Genomic DNA, 19,521 nt, shown 5'->3' on the forward strand with positions numbered 1-19,521 from the left:
GGTCCCGGGTGACCCGGCTCTAAAGCTCTCCCTTCACTGGCCGACATGTGTCAGGTTCAAGAGGAGACTCCGGGGAACTCATGGACCGTCAGAAGCTTGAGACACAAGATTAACACAAGTGACCCAATCAAAGAATGATCTTCATGAGGGTATTGTGGGGATTTTCATTCATTTACAAGAGCTTGTTGAGATATATCGTGGTGAGCGTGAAGGCCAGCACTAACATATACTGTACACACAGTGTATGTATATTTAATGAATAGTTATTCATCTTCTTAGATCAATTCTCTATTTGAGTTTGAGCAGCGTCATGGAAAGAGATTAAAGGTTGTTAAAGGTATTCAATCTTTCCTTCAACGAGCATTGAACTGTCCACTTTCTTAGATACAAATATATTCAATATATTATAATAAATGTATCGTATTAGATCGTAGTTGTTATACTGTTCAAACCTTTCATTTCTATTTCATCACCTCCAGAGAGACTTTTTATCATCTTCTTCTACACAAGTGTTAACGTTCAAATGAAACTAAAGCAGTTCAAGTAAATGCAGTCGGACGAGTTATATGTTCATGGAGCGACCGTTGAGTTTGTCACTTCCATGTATGTTTGCTCCTTCATGACCTCGAACACAGACTCTGCTGCTGTTACACAACGATGGCTCTGTGACCCATACTTGGAATGCTGGTGTAATGACAGTGTAATTAGCAACTCTCTCGCCAATTAACCAGCCTGTGTTTGTCTTCGTGCTGCATGTAGCTCGTAGCTGTTTGTGGCAGAGCGGGGGGGCGGGTATGACTTGAAGGACAGCCAAGAGCTTTATTTGTGCAGAGTACATATGCGTGTCTCGTTGTGTTTGACTGGATGCAGAAGTCAGTGGCCTGGAGAAGTCGTGTGCATGAAAACAAATGCGTGATGATGAATCTTTTTTCTTTCCCAAATGTTGATTCGGGTCCAGAGCGTGTCAGGAGATCTGATGGTTCGCAACATCCAGCTGAAGCACGGAGGGAAGTACGTGTGTGTGATCGACACCGACGTGGAGAGTCTGTCCACGTCTGCCATCCTGGTGGTCAAAGGTATCTACACTTATTATTTCATTGTTCACTGGTGCTTCACATTCTGAGTGAAGACAGAAGAAGCTTCTGCAGGAGACACAGGGAGGTCTGACAGCCAACGATACAAAGGATCCCTGAGGCTTCCTGGATGTACGTTGAAGACAGAAAGCAATTGATGCTGCTTCTGTCAGAGTTATGACAGCTTGTGTTTACATTATATATGTGCAACACAACACGCAGGCATATGTGCTTCTAGCGGCTGAGGTTTGCTGATGCATACTTCATATATCAACCACCCCTGAGATCGACCCTCATCTCTGATGGCTTGCATTGGTATTCACACCCTGACCACACTGTAATGGTGTCCCAGGTGCTGTGAGGAGGCTGTGTTGATCATGGAAAATGGCTATAATTGGGTCATTATACATCCGCAATATATCATGGAAGCCATTTGAATAATGCAGCAGCACAACGAACCCGGCGCTGTAACACATCTGTGCATTGCTTCCCCTGCCACTCCACTTGTCCCGGGCCTCCGGAGCGATTATATCCAGTATCTCTTCTCAGCGCCTGCAATCATCACAGAGATGGAGGGAAACAAATCCCCACAAGGACGAGGCTGAACTCTTAATTAAAGACAGTGATGATGGTCTGATGAGACTCGTTGGAATTAGAAAGAAGCTCATGGTGTCATTGATTCAGGTCCACCGGGCCCGCCTGACACCGTCACGGTGGAGGAGATCACGGACAGCACGGCGCAGCTCTCGTGGACGCCTGGACGAGACAACGGCAGTCCCATCACAGGCTACATCATCCAGGGGAGAACGCCGTTCACCGTCGGCTGGCAAGCGGTGGACACAGGTCTGTTCCTCCAGCCGTTGATTCTTTACGTGATCGTGTTCAAAGATCCAATTCTTCCTTGTAGTCCCTGAGGTGGTGAACGGCAACCTGCTGACAGCTACAGTGGTCGGTCTTAATGCGTGGGTGGAGTTCGAGTTCAGGGTCGTGGCCCGGAATAATGTGGGCCTCGGGGAACCGAGTCCACCTTCAGCCAAGACCAGGACAGAAGATGCGAGTAAGTGTCGTGAAGCAGCTACACACTGTTTCCATGAGATTTATTGTTCAATTTAACATTTAAAATCAACTTAAACACCATTAAGTAAACAGTTATAAAAATACATCCTCAGGCTGTCCATTCAAAGTTCAGAGTGAAAAACTTTCATTATCATGATAGAAATATAAATATTTACTCACGTTGCACTTTAAGTGCAGGAAAAAAACAACACAAGGTGTTGTGTGTTCATTTGTTGTGTGAGTTGACACGATGAGGGTCTTCTCTCTGGTTGAAGTGTCACTTCCTCAGAGTGGACATGAGAACCTGGAGGTGTCCGGCCTGTGATCCGACCTTCTTCTCTGCTCCCCGTGAAGAAGTGACAGAACAGACGAATCAAGGGATGTGTTGCAAGAATAGAAGGATTAAATGCACTTCCTCTTGCACGGGTTTTCTTTGGCTCTTTTGTGTGTCTTGTGTTTGTGTGTGTGTGTGTGTGTGTGTGTGTGTGTGTGTGTGTGTGTGTGTGTGTGTGTGTGTGTGTGTGTGTGTGTGTGTGTGTGTGTGTCAGACAGATAAAAGAATATCAATTTATTCAGAAAGGGAAACTCTCATCACATTCCCAGCTGGTCATAATCCACCTGGAGATCACAGGTGTGATTGTTTTGAAGGATCGTTTGTTGAAAGACGTATTAAATGGATGCTCCATTGACTAAAGGATTCTTGCAGGTTGCGCCTGGACGCTCCTGCGCCATCAGTTCAGTCATCACACGGCGCTGCACAAAGTGCTTTGGACTGAACCGAATCAATATGTATTCAATGTGTTGGTTTCCTGTGTATCTGCAGTGATATTTGGCCAATGGTGGTTGTCCACTCCCCCCTGAGATGTTTGCTTTAGCTCAGTGTGGAGGATTTTATGAAGTGTAAAATGGATGACAGTATCAGCAGCAGGTAGCTTTGTCATAAGAGCACAAGTACACTGAAGTGTTGTCATTGAGCTTTGGAAACTGTTTTCTAATTGCTCCCCTCTGGGTTTGCCTTCACAGTTCCTGATACAGCTCCCACTGATGTCGGAGGAGGAGGCGGCACCAAGTCTGAATTAGTGATAACATGGGAGGTAAGTCATCTGTCACGTTTTACTGTTCGCTCCTTCGCCCAGTAATGGCCTGCTTAATTGTGCAGAATTGAACTGAGCAATTTTACGAGCCACATTAAAGCGGAGATCTCTCCTCTGTCCCTGCATTTGCTGGATAAATGGCACTTGGAATCTAGGCAGAGCGAACGTCCTTTGATGAGTCCTGCACTTTAGTCACAATTACTTAGCTCTGTAAGCAGATCTCAGAGGCGGATCTGTCAGTTCACCTGTCTGTATGCTTTTTAATATCACTCTAGTTGTGTGTTTTTCCCCCAGCCGGTGCCCGAGGAGCTGCAGAACGGCGAGGGCTTCGGCTACATCATCGCCTTCAGACGCAGAGGACGAGTCATGTGGACGCGAGCCGTCACGTCCACGCCCGGCGTGACGCGCTACGTCTACAAGAACGACTCCATCACACCCTTCTCACCCTTTGATGTCAAAGTGGGAGCTTACAACAACCGTGGGGAGGGACCCTTCAGCTCCATAGCTACTGTGTACTCGGCAGAGGAAGGTATGGACTCGGAGCTGCCTCGTTGTGTTGAGAATTGTAATGGACCTGAAACAGATCCTAGCTTCAGCTCGTACCATCTAAGGCAGATGGTGTTGTTACCAAAGATTTTCTTCTTCTAATGACTTTTCCTCCGTGACTTACAAGGAGCTCAGACATGATAGTTATTCAAGATTGACGGGTCATTTATTATCACTGCAGGACATGTTGTGGAAGATGGTGTTGATACTCTGATGTCTTGACGACGGTCAAACCCTCATCTTTCATTCTTTCATGGATTTACTGTCGTAATGGCGTCAACAATGACATCTAATCTCTGAATGTTTTTGCGTTGTGACCTCCCCACAAGGATAAACCAAAGGTTATAGTGATGATTTTCTGCCTCTGACCACAACTAGCCATGTCAGTCACAGGCACACATTTTACCTCTGACTTCCAGATACAAACTGTTTAAATCCAGCAGCAAAATAAACAATATTCAGAGATTCACATTCCAGGCCGTTGAAAAGAAACAGCTTTTACCTGAAAGTGCACGTCTGTGTCGCACCTTTCTGTCTCCACTGTAACAGGGTTTGAGGGAAGATCTTTGAATTTCTCATCAGCTTTTTGTTTCTTTAGTCCCCAGTGAAGCTCCGAAGAGGGTTCGGGCCAGAGGTGTGTCTGCAACACAAATTGAAGTGATCTGGGAAGCTCTGCCCGCCGTCCCTGAACGAGTGCTCGGATACGAGGTCAGCTCTGACTCACGCACTTTTGCCTTTTTCACCATCTTTTGGTGCAGTTTTTCCCCTCGAGTGTCTGCCGTTCTTTTATTTACTCTCCGTCGATCTATTGCACCGTTACAATGTCTGTTTGTGTAAACTTTGTTACGCAGCACATCCTTGTATTACACTTCCTCGTTGATGTCTCACTACTGGCTTGAAGGGCAAATCTGTCTGTTGCTATACCAGTGAGATTCTTTAGGTTTAATTCATTCTTAGACGCTCACAATATGGATTTTCTAAATCATTTCGCAATATTATTCATCAGTCGACACACAATTAAGTTGAAATTTGGGACCTAACATGTTTATTTGTCAATTTTCTTCCCTAAAATAATTTTTAACATAAATATGAAATTAAAAATCAATACTTTACCCATTATGACCGTGATACTATGGATATGTGCGATCAATCGTCCACTCACTACATTGTTTTGTGTTAGAAATGCAGTACATGAATAGTATATACATAGTATATACATATAGTAACATGTTGCTCATCACCAGGTCGTGTACTGGGAAGACGACACCAAGCCCGACACTGTTGGAAAAGTCCGCGTCTCCAGAAACTTCACGCAGGTGAACATCACAGGGTTGAAGGCCAACACAGCGTTCTACCTCTCGGTGTCCGCCATCAACACGGCCGGGTCGGGCTCGCAGTCGCTGCCCATCAACATCACCACCAAGAAATCATGTGAGTTGACCTCGTGAATGTCATATTTTTCCTCGAACGATCGGTTCGATACGTCTACTCTGGGCTCAAAGACACAGAAATGTGTGGAGGCTGGAGGGACGCAGGTGTCTGAGCCGACGACGAAGAGAAGGAGTGCATTCTTGAGGGATTTCAAACGAGGAGTGAACATCATAGTCAGATATTCTGCTGTTTCCACAAAGCATCAACAAATCGATTCTTTTCAATTTTACGCCGACGTGACCATCGAGGACGCACCAAGTGCTGGAATTTGATTCGTTCAATCTCAAGTCCAAAGTATTTCCTGTGCAGCCTTGAGTAGTTTCTAAAAAACATGTTGTGTCAATTAATTCAACATTTTGTTCAGTATGAGGCAGCAGGTCCTAAAGATTATAATTCATGTAGAAATTCTGCTTCATTGCAGCTCCAGACCGCCCTCCTCTCAACATACAATGGACTCTGATCGGCTCCACTCTCACCGTTCACTGGGATCCTGTGGTTGCCACGGAGACAGAGTCGAAGGTCACTGGATATTTGGTGGGTCCCGGTTCTCTGCGAATGTATTCTTAGCATCAACACTTTTTAAACGAGTGTTCATGTACATCAGGTGCTCCTGAAGAGACATCGCTACGGCGACGTCCACAGCATCAGGACCAACAGAACCACCGCGCAGCTCAGCATCTCCACCAATGACAACTATTTCATCCAGATCAAGGCTGTGAGTGACGGCGGCGAAGGCGTGGCCAGTGAAGCCATCGACATCCACAAACTGAGTAAGTTGAGTCTTGATTGAGCTCATCTTCGTCACTTATATGAGCGATTGTCAGTCGTCCAAACATTTCATCACCTTCAGCACGTCCTTCATGAGCAGGTTCCACTGGCTTGTAATTCCTGCTCCGACTTAAGATTCTTCTCTATATACGAATGTTTGACGGCCGTGACGGTGTAGCTACAATATCATTCCCCCTACAATATTAAAAATATTTTATGGTTTAAAGAAACGTCAACAGAACGTTTACATGATACTTTTTACCACATAAAACATTTATATTGACAAGAAGACGATCTTCGTCAACATAATCACCTTCTTTCATTTCCTGGTCTGACGATCATGTGACACCAACAGGAAGTGTCCGCGCTACATGTGACGAAGCCGCTGATTGGCTGAAGCTGTTTTACTAATAATAATACACAACTGTACAATGAAATACAGTCAATCGAGTTCCGAAATAATTCGCTTTTCAAATAACAAAAATGTTAGAATCTTCTCCTTTTTATAACTCATTATACCTGCGTGTAGTTTATAAACACCTTAATAATTATTTAGTTTTCATTTCGATTTTTTTTCCCCAATTTAAATCAATTATTAGATGTACATAAGTGAATTATTTCGTAACTCGAATGTTTGTATTTAATTGTACAGTTGTGCGTTATTTTTAGTAAAACAGCTTCAGCCAATCAGCGGCTTCGTCACATGTAGAGCAGACACTTCCTGTTGGTGTGAAGTGCTGTCTCAAATCACATACTTCTCTTAGTATACTAGAAGTTAGTATGCATCAGGATAGTGTACGTACTAACTAGTTACTAATCCTCCACAGATAGTATGTCTCAAATCACATACTTCTCTTAGTATACTAGAAGTTAGTATGCATCAGGATAGTGTACGTACTAACTAGTTACTAATCCTCCACAGATAGTATGTCTCAAACATACTTCTCTTAGTATACTAGAAGTTAGTATGCATCAGGATAGTGTACGTACTAACTAGTAACTAATCCTCCACAGATAGTATGTCTCAAATCACATACTTCTCTTAGTATACTAGAAGTTAGTATCATCAGGATAGTGTACGTACTAACTAGTAACTAATCCTCCACAGATAGTATGTCTCAAATCACATACTTCTCTTAGTATACTAGAAGTTAGTATCATCAGGATAGTGTACGTACTAACTAGTAACTAATCCTCCACAGATAGTATGTCTCAAATCACATACTTCTCTTAATATAGTAGAAGTTAGTATCATCAGGATAGTGTACGTACTAACTAGTAACTAATCCTCCACAGATAGTATGTCTCAAACATACTTCTCTTAGTATACTAGAAGTTAGTATCATCAGGATAGTGTACGTACTAACTAGTAACTAATCCTCCACAGATAGTATGTCTCAAATCACATACTTCTCTTAGTATACTAGAAGTTAGTATCATCAGGATAGTGTACGTACTAACTAGTAACTAATCCTCCACAGATAGTATGTCTCAAATCACATACTTCCAGGAAATGAAAGAAAGTGATTATGTAGACGAAGATCGTCTTTTTGTCTAAAGTCTAATCTTTGGTAACAACACCATCTGCCTTGTCTAAATGTTTTATGTGGTCAAAAGTATCATGTAAACGTTCTGTTGATGTTTCTTTAAGTAAGTAAGTAAGTAAGTGTTTTTTATTTATATATCGCTTTTCCAGACCAGGGTCACAAAGCGCTTAAACAATCAAAACAATATTCAATAAAGTATATACTTTAAAGGTCAAGATAAAACTGATAACACAACAGGAGTTCCAGAAAATCAAGTAAAAGCCTGAACAAATAAAAACGTCTTAAGATGTTTCTTGAAGGAGTCAGTAGATCATCAAACACAGAGATGGTTCCTAAACTTAGGAGCAACAGTCTGGAAGGATTTCTCTCCTCTGGTCCTGAGCCATGTTCAGGAACCATCAGTAGATTCTGATCCACAGACCTCAGAGCCCGAGCTGGGGTGTAAGTCTGGATCAGATCATGAAGGTCTGACCATGAATAGATCTGAAAGTAAGAACCAGAATTTTAAAATGATCCTGAAAGAAACTAGTGAAGAGTTTGAAGGAGAAATGTGAGTTCTTCTACTAGAGCGGCTCAGAATTCTCACTGAAGAGTGTTGTATGAACTGCAGGCGAGACGATCCTTCTTGTTAAGACATGAAAACAAACTGTTACAATAGTCCAGACGAGAAGAAACAAACGCATGGATTATAAGATTCAGATCATGTTCCGACAACATTTTCCCAAGTTTAGAGATTTTTCTCAGTTGAAGGAAACAGTTTCTGGTCAGTTTTCTTCAGTGTTGAACAAGAGACATGTCTTTATCAAATACAACACCCAGGTTTCTCAGGCTCAGTTTGACAGACTGACATAAGTCACTCAAGTACTGACTCAACCCTGGAATCTTATCATCAACAATCACCAAAGTTTCAGTTTTGTCCACATTTAGCTTCAAAGTGTTTTCACTCATTGTTTTGATTTTCATTTGATTGACTAAGTTCAGCCTCTGGGGCTCAGTTTGATCAAAAGAGCAGTAGAGCTGGATGTCATCAGCAAACATGTGATAAGAAACATCAGGAAATCTCTGAATGATTTTACCAAGGGGAATCAAGTACAGCAAAAAATAAAGGACCCAGAACAGAACCTTGAGGGACTCCACACAACAGATCTGCCGATTCAGACCTCATTTGATTGACAGATACACTAAAACTGCGCCCAGAAAGGTAAGATGAGAACCATTCTAACACAGACCCAGACAGTCTTCATCCCTCAGTCTTCTCAGCAGGATCTGGTTCAACTGTGTCAAAGGCTGACGACAGATCCAACAGAACCAGAACAGTGAATTTACCCGAGTCAGCCGACATCATGATGTCACTGGACACCTTCAGTAAGACTGTCTCCGTAGATGTTTACAGAAGCCAGACTGAAACTTCTCATGGATGTCGCTCTGATCCAGGAACAGCTGCTCAGACACAACCTTCTCCAAGATCTTGGACAAGAAAGGGAGCTTAGAAATAGGCCTGAAATGACTGAGGTCAACTGGGTCTAAGCCTGGTTTTTTGAGCAACCCATAAAACCCATAAAATATATTTTAAAGAGACGTTCGCATATACAGCGTTTGACGTCATCACGTAGGAAGTGGAGGATGATATTGTAGCTACACTATCAGGTGATGCATGTGGTGATGGTTCACTCTTGACTGGCTGTGTTGGTTGCAGGTATGGGCGCGAGAGGATCCGGAACGAGTCGCCTCAGCTCGACATCTCTCTCTGCGCTCGTCATCAACCTCCTCCTCCGGTCCATCTGCTGATGTCCGATCTCTCTCCTCCTCCTGCTCTTCAGCGTCACGTCTGATGTTCACCGTCCTCCGGAGCGAGCGTTGGCCGCCATCGTTCCAGGACCGTAGAGGAGACTCTTGAAGGGACCACACATGTGGGATGGAGAGGAAGTCGTGTGCATGATATCTGTGGATGTTCCTTCAACATAAGTGCACATAACTTTTTATTTGATCCGTAATGATGTCGACGTGATGAGTATCATCGGGGATACGAATGCCTTAAAGACCCTTTATCGTGAACAAACCAAATTAACTGACATCTTGTGTCCAGAAATCCTTAAACATCGGTTTATTCTAATTATGAGGAAAATGTGGCGAAGACTTTGTTGACGTCATCGATTCGAACTGTGCCTCGATCCTCTTCACTCCTGTCTTCTCGATACAATTAGATCTCGTCGAGAGGCGTCTGCGCTTCAGGCGACGACACCGTGAGAGCGTTCGGCATTTTGTTCTCTATCTGGAGCTGCTAAATAATAGATGTCCATCATTCTCAGCCTCTCCAGAGGAAAATGGGCTCTGACTGCCAAGACACGAGAGGTTCTATGTCGGGCAGGTCCCGGGAGCGCTGCTCCTTCTCTGCATTTAGATGACCCGTGTTCTGTAGACGCAGATCATGTTACATACGTGTGACCAGCCCGACGCACAACGGTCTTCAGGATGATAGTGCCTTCACTAGAACTTTTGATTTCTCTCAACATGCATTATTAGACGAAACCTTTATGTTGCAAAATCATTCCTTTAAGCAAAAGAGTCAGAATGTCGAGAGTTTCCCGGAGGATGAAACATGGATTGACGTCGAGCACCTGAGACGGGAGAGAAGAGTGGGTTTGGAAGCTTCATCGAAGCCGCAGTGGATTCATAAATCAGGAGGAAACAAGCGTTTGTGGTAATAAATGTGTGAATTCATCGGGTGTAAGATTTACGAGCAGTTAAGGAAACAGAATGAATGCAGATCTGGCTTCATGGAGACACTCGTCACCTTCAGATCCTGCTCTCGACTCACAACAATCAAGAAAGTCTCTGTGGATTTTTCCCACTTTGGGAGCGAGTGGAAGCGTCTGTCGTACGTCCGGTGAAAAGATTGAACACATTTCTGTGCCTTTGCTCAACACGGGCTTCGTCGTCAGCTGGAGGATGATGTCGTCAGTATCTTTGCACACCGGCCCCATGACACCCCCTCACCTCACCCAAAGTCAAACGAAAGCACAAGGAAGTGATGAAGGTGACCTGAACAGGTGTGCAGATCTCAGAGGACTCGTAAAGATCTGAGCTGTGACGTCATCAGGCTGAGCTTCCTGCTCCTGGACTGGTGTCTAAAGGTGGTTGTTGACGTCACTGGAAACGTTATTATTCCTCTGATCGAGTGATGAGCCTTCGCTCGACCTTTTACTGTCTCTTTTCAACTCTAACGGCTTCTTCCACGATCCTAATTTATTTGTTTCTTTTCGTTAATATTGGAGTGTGGCTTCAACCGTTTGTGTTTGGCTTGTATTGTTCTGCACCGCAGCTGCTGCGCCTCCTTAAAGTAGTTGGACGCCCGCCGTCCTCTTGTACTTCAGCCTCACACGCAACAATGAAGACGCGTCACGCTGTCTTTTAACATTTCACTGACGAGCAGCTCGTGTTTTGAGTCGCAGTTTGAGCTACAGCTCGAAAAAAGACAAAAAGATTCAACATGAAATCTAGTTTTAGTTGAATATATGTGGCATAAAATATAACTTTTTTTACATTTTAACTTGACATTGATAAACATTCAAACCCTTGTTCAATAACAGACATTGGAAAGTCCAAATATAAAATACAAATGAGGTAGAACTGGTTTAGTGGAATAAAATAAACACAGCTTCATGATCCACCTTTAATTAAAAATCAAATGTAATAAATCTTGTTCTGTTTTAAAGTCACAACATGATAAATGTGTTTTTATTCATAACAAAGATGCTTTTCATTTGAGTTGGTCATGAAGGTTCCAGGAACAGTTTGAATGCAGCAGATGTTCCATCAGTGTCGTGTAAATAGCTTGCATATATTTTTTCAACGTGGTCTCCAAGGTGAACTTTTTCTATAGTGTGTCCTTGACCTTAATACTGATGTATTAATCCACGATCTCTGTGAGATACTGACCTGTAGGAAGACGTTTTCATATTGAAAAGTAACTGTTTTGTCTTGTATACTAAAAATTGTGCATGTTAATCATTGTTTGTGAGTTTTTTGTGTTTGGATTTTTTTTCTAAAACCGTAACTTAATAAAAATGCTCAAACCACCAGTAGTTTTTCACTCAAATATATAGACTTGTAAATGACATTATTGCGTTAATTCTGTTATTTCCACCTTTGAAACGACTCCTCCCGTTTTATTGTGTTTTATTGTGACCTCGGATTCATCATCACAAGCACAACATTTGATGACACACACTTCTAGATATTTCATCATAAATACACAGAAATGACTTACAAGTGTGTTTTATATGTTTTGTCATTTCATTAAGATGTGGAAGGTTTTAATGAACAATATAATCTATTTTACTCATTCAAGTGTGTTGTTCACAGAGTAGAATCCAAGTGTGTGTAGTTTGTGTTTGCAGAGCTTTGCATAACGAGAGTCAGATAAATAGATTTAATAATACAAATTGAACTATAAGAACCGCGGAGGAGTGTGTGACACACAGAGTAACAAAGAGATAGAAACACAGAAGAGAACAGGAAAGTAGGAGTGACTTGAAACGAGAACAGAAGGTGGAAAAGTAACTGATGGAAACAAATATCAAGCTCCAGACGAGCGAACACGAGGGAACAACAGAGCGATAATACTTGGAAAGAAGACACTTTACTAGCTTCGGAGTGAAGATGATCTGAATTACTGGACCTTAAGCGTCTTTATCCAGGTGTTTCAGGTGCGATTCTTTAGAAAAGCTGCTTTAATTTAATTTGGTCATAGAAACTGTAGAAGTTGACATTACAAACCTGATATTTAACCTGATCAATCTGCACAGCTTTTTAACCCTTGTATTGTCTCTGGGTCAAAGATCAAAGACTGGTTGTTGACCCAGAGACAACACAAGGGATACCACAAGCACATTTGTTTACGGTCCTCCGGGTCACCTTGACCCTGAGATAACATCAGAGGACATACATGACCTTCAGACCTGAGAACAGCCGACAGCTCGTGTGCCTGGAGGATCCACACCTGGAGGATCCACACCTGGAGGATCCACACCTGGAGGATCCACACCTGGAGGATCCACACCTGCAGGATCCACACCTGGAGGATCCACACCTGGAGGATCCACACCTGGATGATCCACACCTGCAGGATCCACACCTGGAGGATCCACACCTGGAGGATCCACACCTGCAGGATCCACACCTGGAGGATCCACACCTGGAGGATCCACACCTGCAGGATCCACACCTGGAGGATCCACACCTGGAGGATCCACACCTGGAGGATCCACACCTGCAGGATCCACACCTGGAGGATCCACACCTGGAGGATCCACACCTGCAGGATCCACACCTGGAGGATCCACACGGACAAGAACAAGGCGAAGGTCTTCTGAGATGATAAGAGTTTTCTCCTCCTTCAGCAAGAGTTCTAGCATCATTAACCACAGGAGACGCTTCTCTTCGTCCAAAGTCGTCTTTAAATAATTTACTAACAACGGGGTCAAGATCCTGAGATCACCTGGTGTGACCTTAACAGTCCTTATCTTTTATTGTCATATATACATAGTAATAATTCACTTTAATCTGATCTTTTAAAACAAATCATTCATTTAGTTATTTCTTGTAATTATGCAGGAAAAAATCTTCTGTTGTTGTCGTTCAAATGAAAATGGAAAAACAGAATCGACTGAATCTACAGAATCTTTATATTGTTATTAAATCACATTATTTTACCCAGTGGTCGTGATGTCAGCTCCAGGAGTGACGTCGTTCTTCTTCAGTGATCAGTGTCTCAGGTCCAGTTGATCCTCATCCAAACACAAGTGGCAGATCTCAATGTTTACAGCAGCTTCTGCTGAAAATCATCCTGATAATTTCATTTATTTCTATCCATTCTTCTCGTGTCGAGGCTTCTATTCAATAGAAGACGCTACAGACGAGCAGTTTGAAGGTGTTTCGATTTTAAATGTCTTTTTGGACCAAGATGAAGATTTGTGTCTCTAAAAAAAACAGATGACTCTGAAAATAATCAGCATCAGTCGACATGAGAACAAGAGTGAAGGTCGAACCCATGAGGCTACACTGTCGTGATGTCACCATGGACGTGGACCAGATCTGGTCCTGCTTCTCACCCACCAGTTTTCTTCAAAGGTGATCAGGATCAAGAGCAGGACAAAGATGCCAGAGCAGCTCAGTCTCCTTCACCTTGACTGTCGTGAACATCTGCCTTCATCACATGCATCCCTTCATTCTCTCTTACCTTTTCTTGCCATTTCCAACAAATCCAGAGTCTTCTGTCTGAGCTACTAAACTTCGTCTCTTCCTCTCCTCTCCTCTCCTCTCCTCTCTTCTCCTCTCCTCTCCTCTCCTCTCCTCTCCTCTCCTCTCCTCTCCTCTCCTCTCCTCTCCTCTCCTCTCCTCTCCTCTCCTCTCCTCTCCTCTCCTCTCCTATCCTCTCCTCTCCTCTCCTCTCCTATCCTCTCCTCTCCTCCTCTCCTCTCCTCTCCTCCTCTCCTCTCCTCTCCTCTCCTCTCCTCTCCTCTCCTCTCCTCTCCTCTCCTCTCCTCTCCTCTCCTCTCCTCTCCTCTCCTCTCCTCTCCTCTCCTCTCCTCTCCTCTCCTCTCCTCTCCTCTCCTCTCCTCTCCTCCTCTCCTCTCCTCTCCTCTCCTCTCCTCTCCTCTCCTCTCCTCTCCTCTCCTCTCCTCTCCTCTCCTCTCCTCTCCTCTCCTCTCCTCTCCTCTCCTCTCCTCTCCTCTCCTCTCCTCTCCTCTCCTCTCCTCTCCTCTCCTCTCCTCTCCTCTCCTCTCCTCTCCTCTCCTCTCCTCTCCTCTCCTCCCTCTCCTCTCCTCTCCTCTCCTCTCCTCTCCTCTCCTCTCCTCTCCTCCTCTCCTCTCCTCTCCTCTCCTCTCCTCTCCTCTCCTCTCCTCTCCTCTCCTCTCCTCTCCTCTCCTCTCTCTCCTCTCCTCTCCTCTCCTCTCCTCTCCTCTCCTCTCCTCCTCTCCTCTCCTCTCCTCTCCTCTCCTCTCCTCCTCTCCTCTCCTCTCCTCTCCTCTCCTCTCCTCCTCTCCTCTCCTCTCCTCTCTTTCCTCTCCTCCTCTCCTCTCCTCTCCTCTCCTCTCCTCTCCTCTCCTCTCCTCTCCTCTCCTCTCCTCTCCTCTCCTCTCCTCCTCTCCTCTCCTCTCCTCTCCTCTCCTCTCCTCTCCTCTCCTCTCCTCTCCTCTCCTCTCCTCTCCTCTCCTCTCCTCTCCTCTCCTCTCCTCCTCTCCTCCTCTCCTCTCCTCTCCTCTCCTCTCCTCTCCTCTCCTCTCCTCTCCTCTCCTCTCCTCTCCTCTCCTCTCCTCTCCTCTCCTCTCCTCTCCTCTCCTCTCCTCTCCTCTCCTCTCCTCCTCTCCTCTCCTCTCCTCTCCTCTCCTCCTCTCCTCTCCTCTCCTCTCCTCTCCTCTCCTCTCCTCTCCTCCCCTCCTCTCCTCTCCTCTCCTCTCCTCTCCTCTCCTCTCCTCTCCTCTCTCTCTCCAGCTGATCCTGACGCCTACACTGTGATCTTAACATTGATTTTTGTACTTTTCTCTGGACGATTGACCCACATTTTTAAACTGGTTTCTTCTCCCACATTTATAATCTCACCTTCTATCAGGTCCTCACGACTCCAGCACGATTCCCTTCTTCCCGACAACGACTGGGGATGAAGTGAAAGTGAAGATAATCAAGAAATCATCAAGATTTCAATATGAAACAAAGTATTTCAGATCTAAGTTAAGTCAAGTTCCAGATTTCTTTGATTTCCTACAGCTTCCTGAAAAATTCTGACCTTTACAATGAAGTAATATCTGGAAAGTTTCATCCTTTACAAACGTGTTCTTGTAGGTTTTTCCACAGTTTAATTCACGTCAGCACTTTAGCTCATTGTCTGTGAGCGTCAAGCAGATGCTCTTATCAGTTCAATTAGTCGTCGCTCTTGATTCCTGCCCGACATGAAACGAAACATCGTTTCCACTTGAATCGTCTCCTTCGTAGAGGAAACGAAGGAAGAGTTGGATGGAAAACGTGTTTAATTTCATCATGAATGTTATTGTCTGACATTTACACAACTTCAAAATATTGTTGTTTTTTAATCTGCACAGTTTTAAAAGAAGCATTTTCTTGGCAAAAATGATGTTTGGAAAGTTTCTCAGATCGTCGTGATTCTGTAAGAGACAGAAACAAGATTTAAAAAGTTACTTTTTGATTCTTTATCTAACAAAACTTAAGATGTTATTAAAGCCAACTTACTTTGTTGTTTATGTCTGATCAACGTTTTCATCATATTCATCCAAGTTTGTAGAAACGTGTGAAGGATTTTAGATTTTTCTGTCGTTCATTGGATCTCAAACACACCAGAAAGGCTCGGTCTTTAAAAAGTACTTGTGAGCTATTTTTACAACTCAAAAGAGCTAAAAGTGTTTCCTGACAGACTTTCATCGACACTGTTATCTGAGGACACTTAAGGCTCTGATCTGATCACACGTTATCACCAGATGAGGCGAGTCATGTGCAGAGGTTTGGTCTTTTTTTACTCTGACATCAGTGAAAATGTTGAATCCTTCAGCGATAAAACCCACTGGACTCCACATATGCAGCGTCGACTTGTGTAGTTGTTGCATCACAAACCTCAGGATCTGTGGTCGACGAACATTCCTCTGCCAGATGATTTCGGTGAACAGGAGACGAGAATTCAACTGTTGTGACTTTCAGGGTGAAAGCTTGTTTTATTTTTGTTAATTTAAAAAAAATGCTGGTTTAATTCAATCGAACGACCAAACTTGAAGTTACGAGTTGAACTGTGATGAACAAAGAAACACTTGAAAGTCACACATATTCACTCAACCCTCAAATAAATACATCAAAAACTTACAAAGATTTTCTGTTGAGACAAACTTTCTTAACTACAAAGTGACTTCAATTGGAAAATTTCAGAGAATTAAAAACATGTATTTGTATCAGATATGAAGTTTTGAATATGTTAACATAGATTTGAAGGCGTCATAAATATATCTTTTCATTTTGACCTCATCAGGACATGAATACAGATCTAAGAAATGAAACGATGAACGTGATCAAACACACGAAAACCATTGAACGCTCAGGACGGACAAGAGGATTATTTAGAAAGAAAAAGTGTTTAAACTCTAAAATTCCACAGGTCCAGGGTAAGTTAGGGCCACAGGGCAAAATGGGGAACAGGTGAAGAGATTTAGTGTGAAAGCTCCTGGAGAAAAAGAGCTAATGAGGCCATTTAGAGAGAAGTGAGAGTTTCAGCTCAAACTCAATGTTACGATGATTGATGTCTTCAGGGAGTTCAATGAGATGTTTGACTCAACTTTCTACATGTTCCTCCCGTCACTCTGACTGTTCCTGGTGTTGCTGTAACAAAGTATTCATGTGTAAACTGTTTCATTCTCTAACACGTCTAATCAAGCAAAGAAGTTTCACCAACGCTGGCCATGAAACATCGTTCTTATCAGAACTATGGACTCAGACTAAGACAGAACTCTGGGCGTTTTATCACCAACATCTCAGGTAGAATATTGTGTTTTACAATCATATGACTTCAACCAACGTTACTCTTGTGGAGCAGCTCGTGCCACTGACAGTAACTCGTACGTCGTGTTGAACTGCAGGAAGTGTCACTCAGTGGATGTGACTTATCTTGACAAGGATGAGGAAAAACTGATTAGAAATCAAAGGAATCGCGAGTTTCTGGCCGTAAATTGCATTTTATTCACAGTTTTCAATCATGATGTGATAAACGTACCTGTTTTTTATTTATTATAATCATTTTAAACAGTTTTTTTCTAACCGAGTTTTTTTTCCCATGAGGACAAAAGGTCAATAGCAGTGGATACTAGTGTCAGGAGTAAATGGAGGCGTCAGGGTCATGTCCGGGGTCAAGGTCACGGTGTCTTTCACATTATAAACATTATAAAGTATTTTCTCATCGCCCACAGTTAGATCAACGACTGCGATCAAAACCACGTGAACGTTCAAGAAAAGCGTCATAAAGATATAAAGTAACTTTTCATACTAAAGTTGTGGATGGAGTTTGTAATATTGAGCCTGAAATAAGAGCAACATTATATTCTTCTGCAGATATAAACGTCATAGAGAAGCAGGTGATGATGTCGACCTGTCAATCACATCATCATCATTAATGCCTAATGAGGGAAATTAACTTCCTCATTATTTATGAACCGATATTTCACTTTTCTCTAGTTTTGTAAAACGTGAACCAACATGAACACGTTGAGTTTAAACTTGAAACTGTCTGTGTGTCAACGGTGAAGAACGAGGTCACATGATCCGATGAAAACAACAACACATGTCAGAAGAGTTTCTTTGATCAGGTTGTTTCATCAGGTTGAATTATTCCAGGCATGATAAGTTATCTTTGATTGTGTACATGAGCCTCGGGAGTCACAAGATACCAGTCGTGCCTCGAGCCTGACGAGTGTCTTCAAACAAACATCTGCACTTTCACTGGACGTCTCTGGACAAATGTGAAGAAGCTGCGACCAGATGTTCAAGGATCTCAAATTCTTGTTTGTTGCGTTTGTGTTTCGCTGTCAAAGTGTGATCGTCTGTGTCGTCCAACAACGTTCATCAACGAGCTCCAGACACAGTAGCATGTTAGCCTTTTAGCTTCTGCTACAAACAAACTTGTTTCTTTTTATTCTGATCAATTCTTAAAGTACGCAGGTTTTTGGATGATCTTTTTATTCTTGTGGTGACTCTGGGTTAAAACGATCAAAACACAGAGTCCGATCCGTCGCTCCAACACGACATCACGTCCGCCTCAGGTCTTATGCTTCGCTTCGTGGAGAGAGATGGACAATCAGTGTCGCGGGTCGTTTATTCGCCGCTTCAAGTCAAACAAAATACAAGATCTACGATCGACACACTTTCTCCCGGCGACTGAACAGGTCAATAGTTTCGGGAGAAAAGGTCCCGATCTGTAATATACGTCGCTATATTTAAGGGAAATTTCCGGTCCGGGAGGTCGTCCCTTTACGGCCAAATGGTTCTTTCAAATTCCCTGTGTCCCCCATAGAGAGACATCCTGATTTGTTTTCTTGTAATCTAATCAGATTTAAGGTGTGATTTGCAGGTAAACAGATGTTTTAAATAACTGGTGTCGTATCTTTAATTCTGATCCAAGCTTGTCTCGAACCAGTGAATCAGTCTGGAGTAGAATGTTGATGTGAATGTGGAGTCAAACGTTTAATCTCTTAGATGAAGCCAGTAAGTTATACTTCATATTTTGATGATCTTTTAGCATGAATTGAAGTATGGCGTAAACGTATAGTGTATAATCACTTTAATCTCACACGGTCAAGATGAAAATCCTCCAAACTGTCGATAATCATGTTTGTACAGTTTGACAGAAACCTTGTCAGAACCTGTCTTATCATAACGAAGGTCAAGACATTCACAGTCGAGCGAGTGATTCACGACAGAAACATCTCTTGTTTAATCGTGATCCTTCCTCTCCCTCCATCTGCCCTCATCCTCGCTCCCTTCTTTCCTCTCATCTCCACCACAGTTCATCTCCTGTGAAACTTTACCTTCAGCCGTTCAGTCCAGTCATCAGTTCTTCATCTGTTGTTCTGGTGAAGACTCTGGTGGATCTTCTCACCTGAGCTAGTGTCGTCTCACAGCAAACCTTCTAGAAGAACTCACACCGAGAAGCTTCTCAAGAGGGTGAAGGAGCATCTTCTCAGCTTCTACTTCAGTCTCTAACAAATGACTGAGAGTTTATAATAAAACCAACAATAGTCAAATCAAGTGAAAAAAAAAGTCACAGTGAAATCTCACAAAAATCCACAAATCAAAGATCAACTTTGGATCATAAAGTTCCAGAAGAAACATCTGTTGGATTCTCTCGACGTCACCGTGTCGTTGAACCGTTTTGACCGAACTTCAAAAAGTGACTCGAAGCAACTTCATCAAAACTAACTCAGTCTTTAACTGAAGCTCGTCTTCACAGTTTTA

At 43.1% G+C, this 19,521-nt stretch overlaps 1 protein-coding gene across 2 annotated transcripts in view; it reads left to right on the forward strand.

The window, feature by feature from the left end:
• The window catches only part of cntn3b (contactin 3b), a 65,105-nt gene extending 53,511 nt beyond the window's left edge, over positions 1-11,594 (forward strand). For both annotated transcript variants that reach the window (XM_087801559.1, XM_087801561.1), the window contains 10 exons: positions 959-1,076; positions 1,758-1,916; positions 1,981-2,130; positions 3,153-3,223; positions 3,518-3,752; positions 4,368-4,477; positions 5,014-5,200; positions 5,622-5,734; positions 5,805-5,970; positions 9,212-11,594. In XM_087801559.1, the coding sequence (XP_087657685.1) occupies positions 959-1,076; positions 1,758-1,916; positions 1,981-2,130; positions 3,153-3,223; positions 3,518-3,752; positions 4,368-4,477; positions 5,014-5,200; positions 5,622-5,734; positions 5,805-5,970; positions 9,212-9,303 (1,401 nt within the window). In that variant the 3' untranslated portion in view covers positions 9,304-11,594. The remainder of the gene's footprint in view (positions 1-958; positions 1,077-1,757; positions 1,917-1,980; positions 2,131-3,152; positions 3,224-3,517; positions 3,753-4,367; positions 4,478-5,013; positions 5,201-5,621; positions 5,735-5,804; positions 5,971-9,211) is intronic.
• The last annotated feature ends 7,927 nt before the right edge of the window (positions 11,595-19,521 follow it).

This window comes from Callionymus lyra, chromosome 10 (assembly GCF_982586985.1).
Source record: "Callionymus lyra chromosome 10, fCalLyr1.hap1.1, whole genome shotgun sequence".
NCBI classification, from domain to species: Eukaryota; Metazoa; Chordata; class Actinopteri; order Syngnathiformes; family Callionymidae; genus Callionymus; species Callionymus lyra.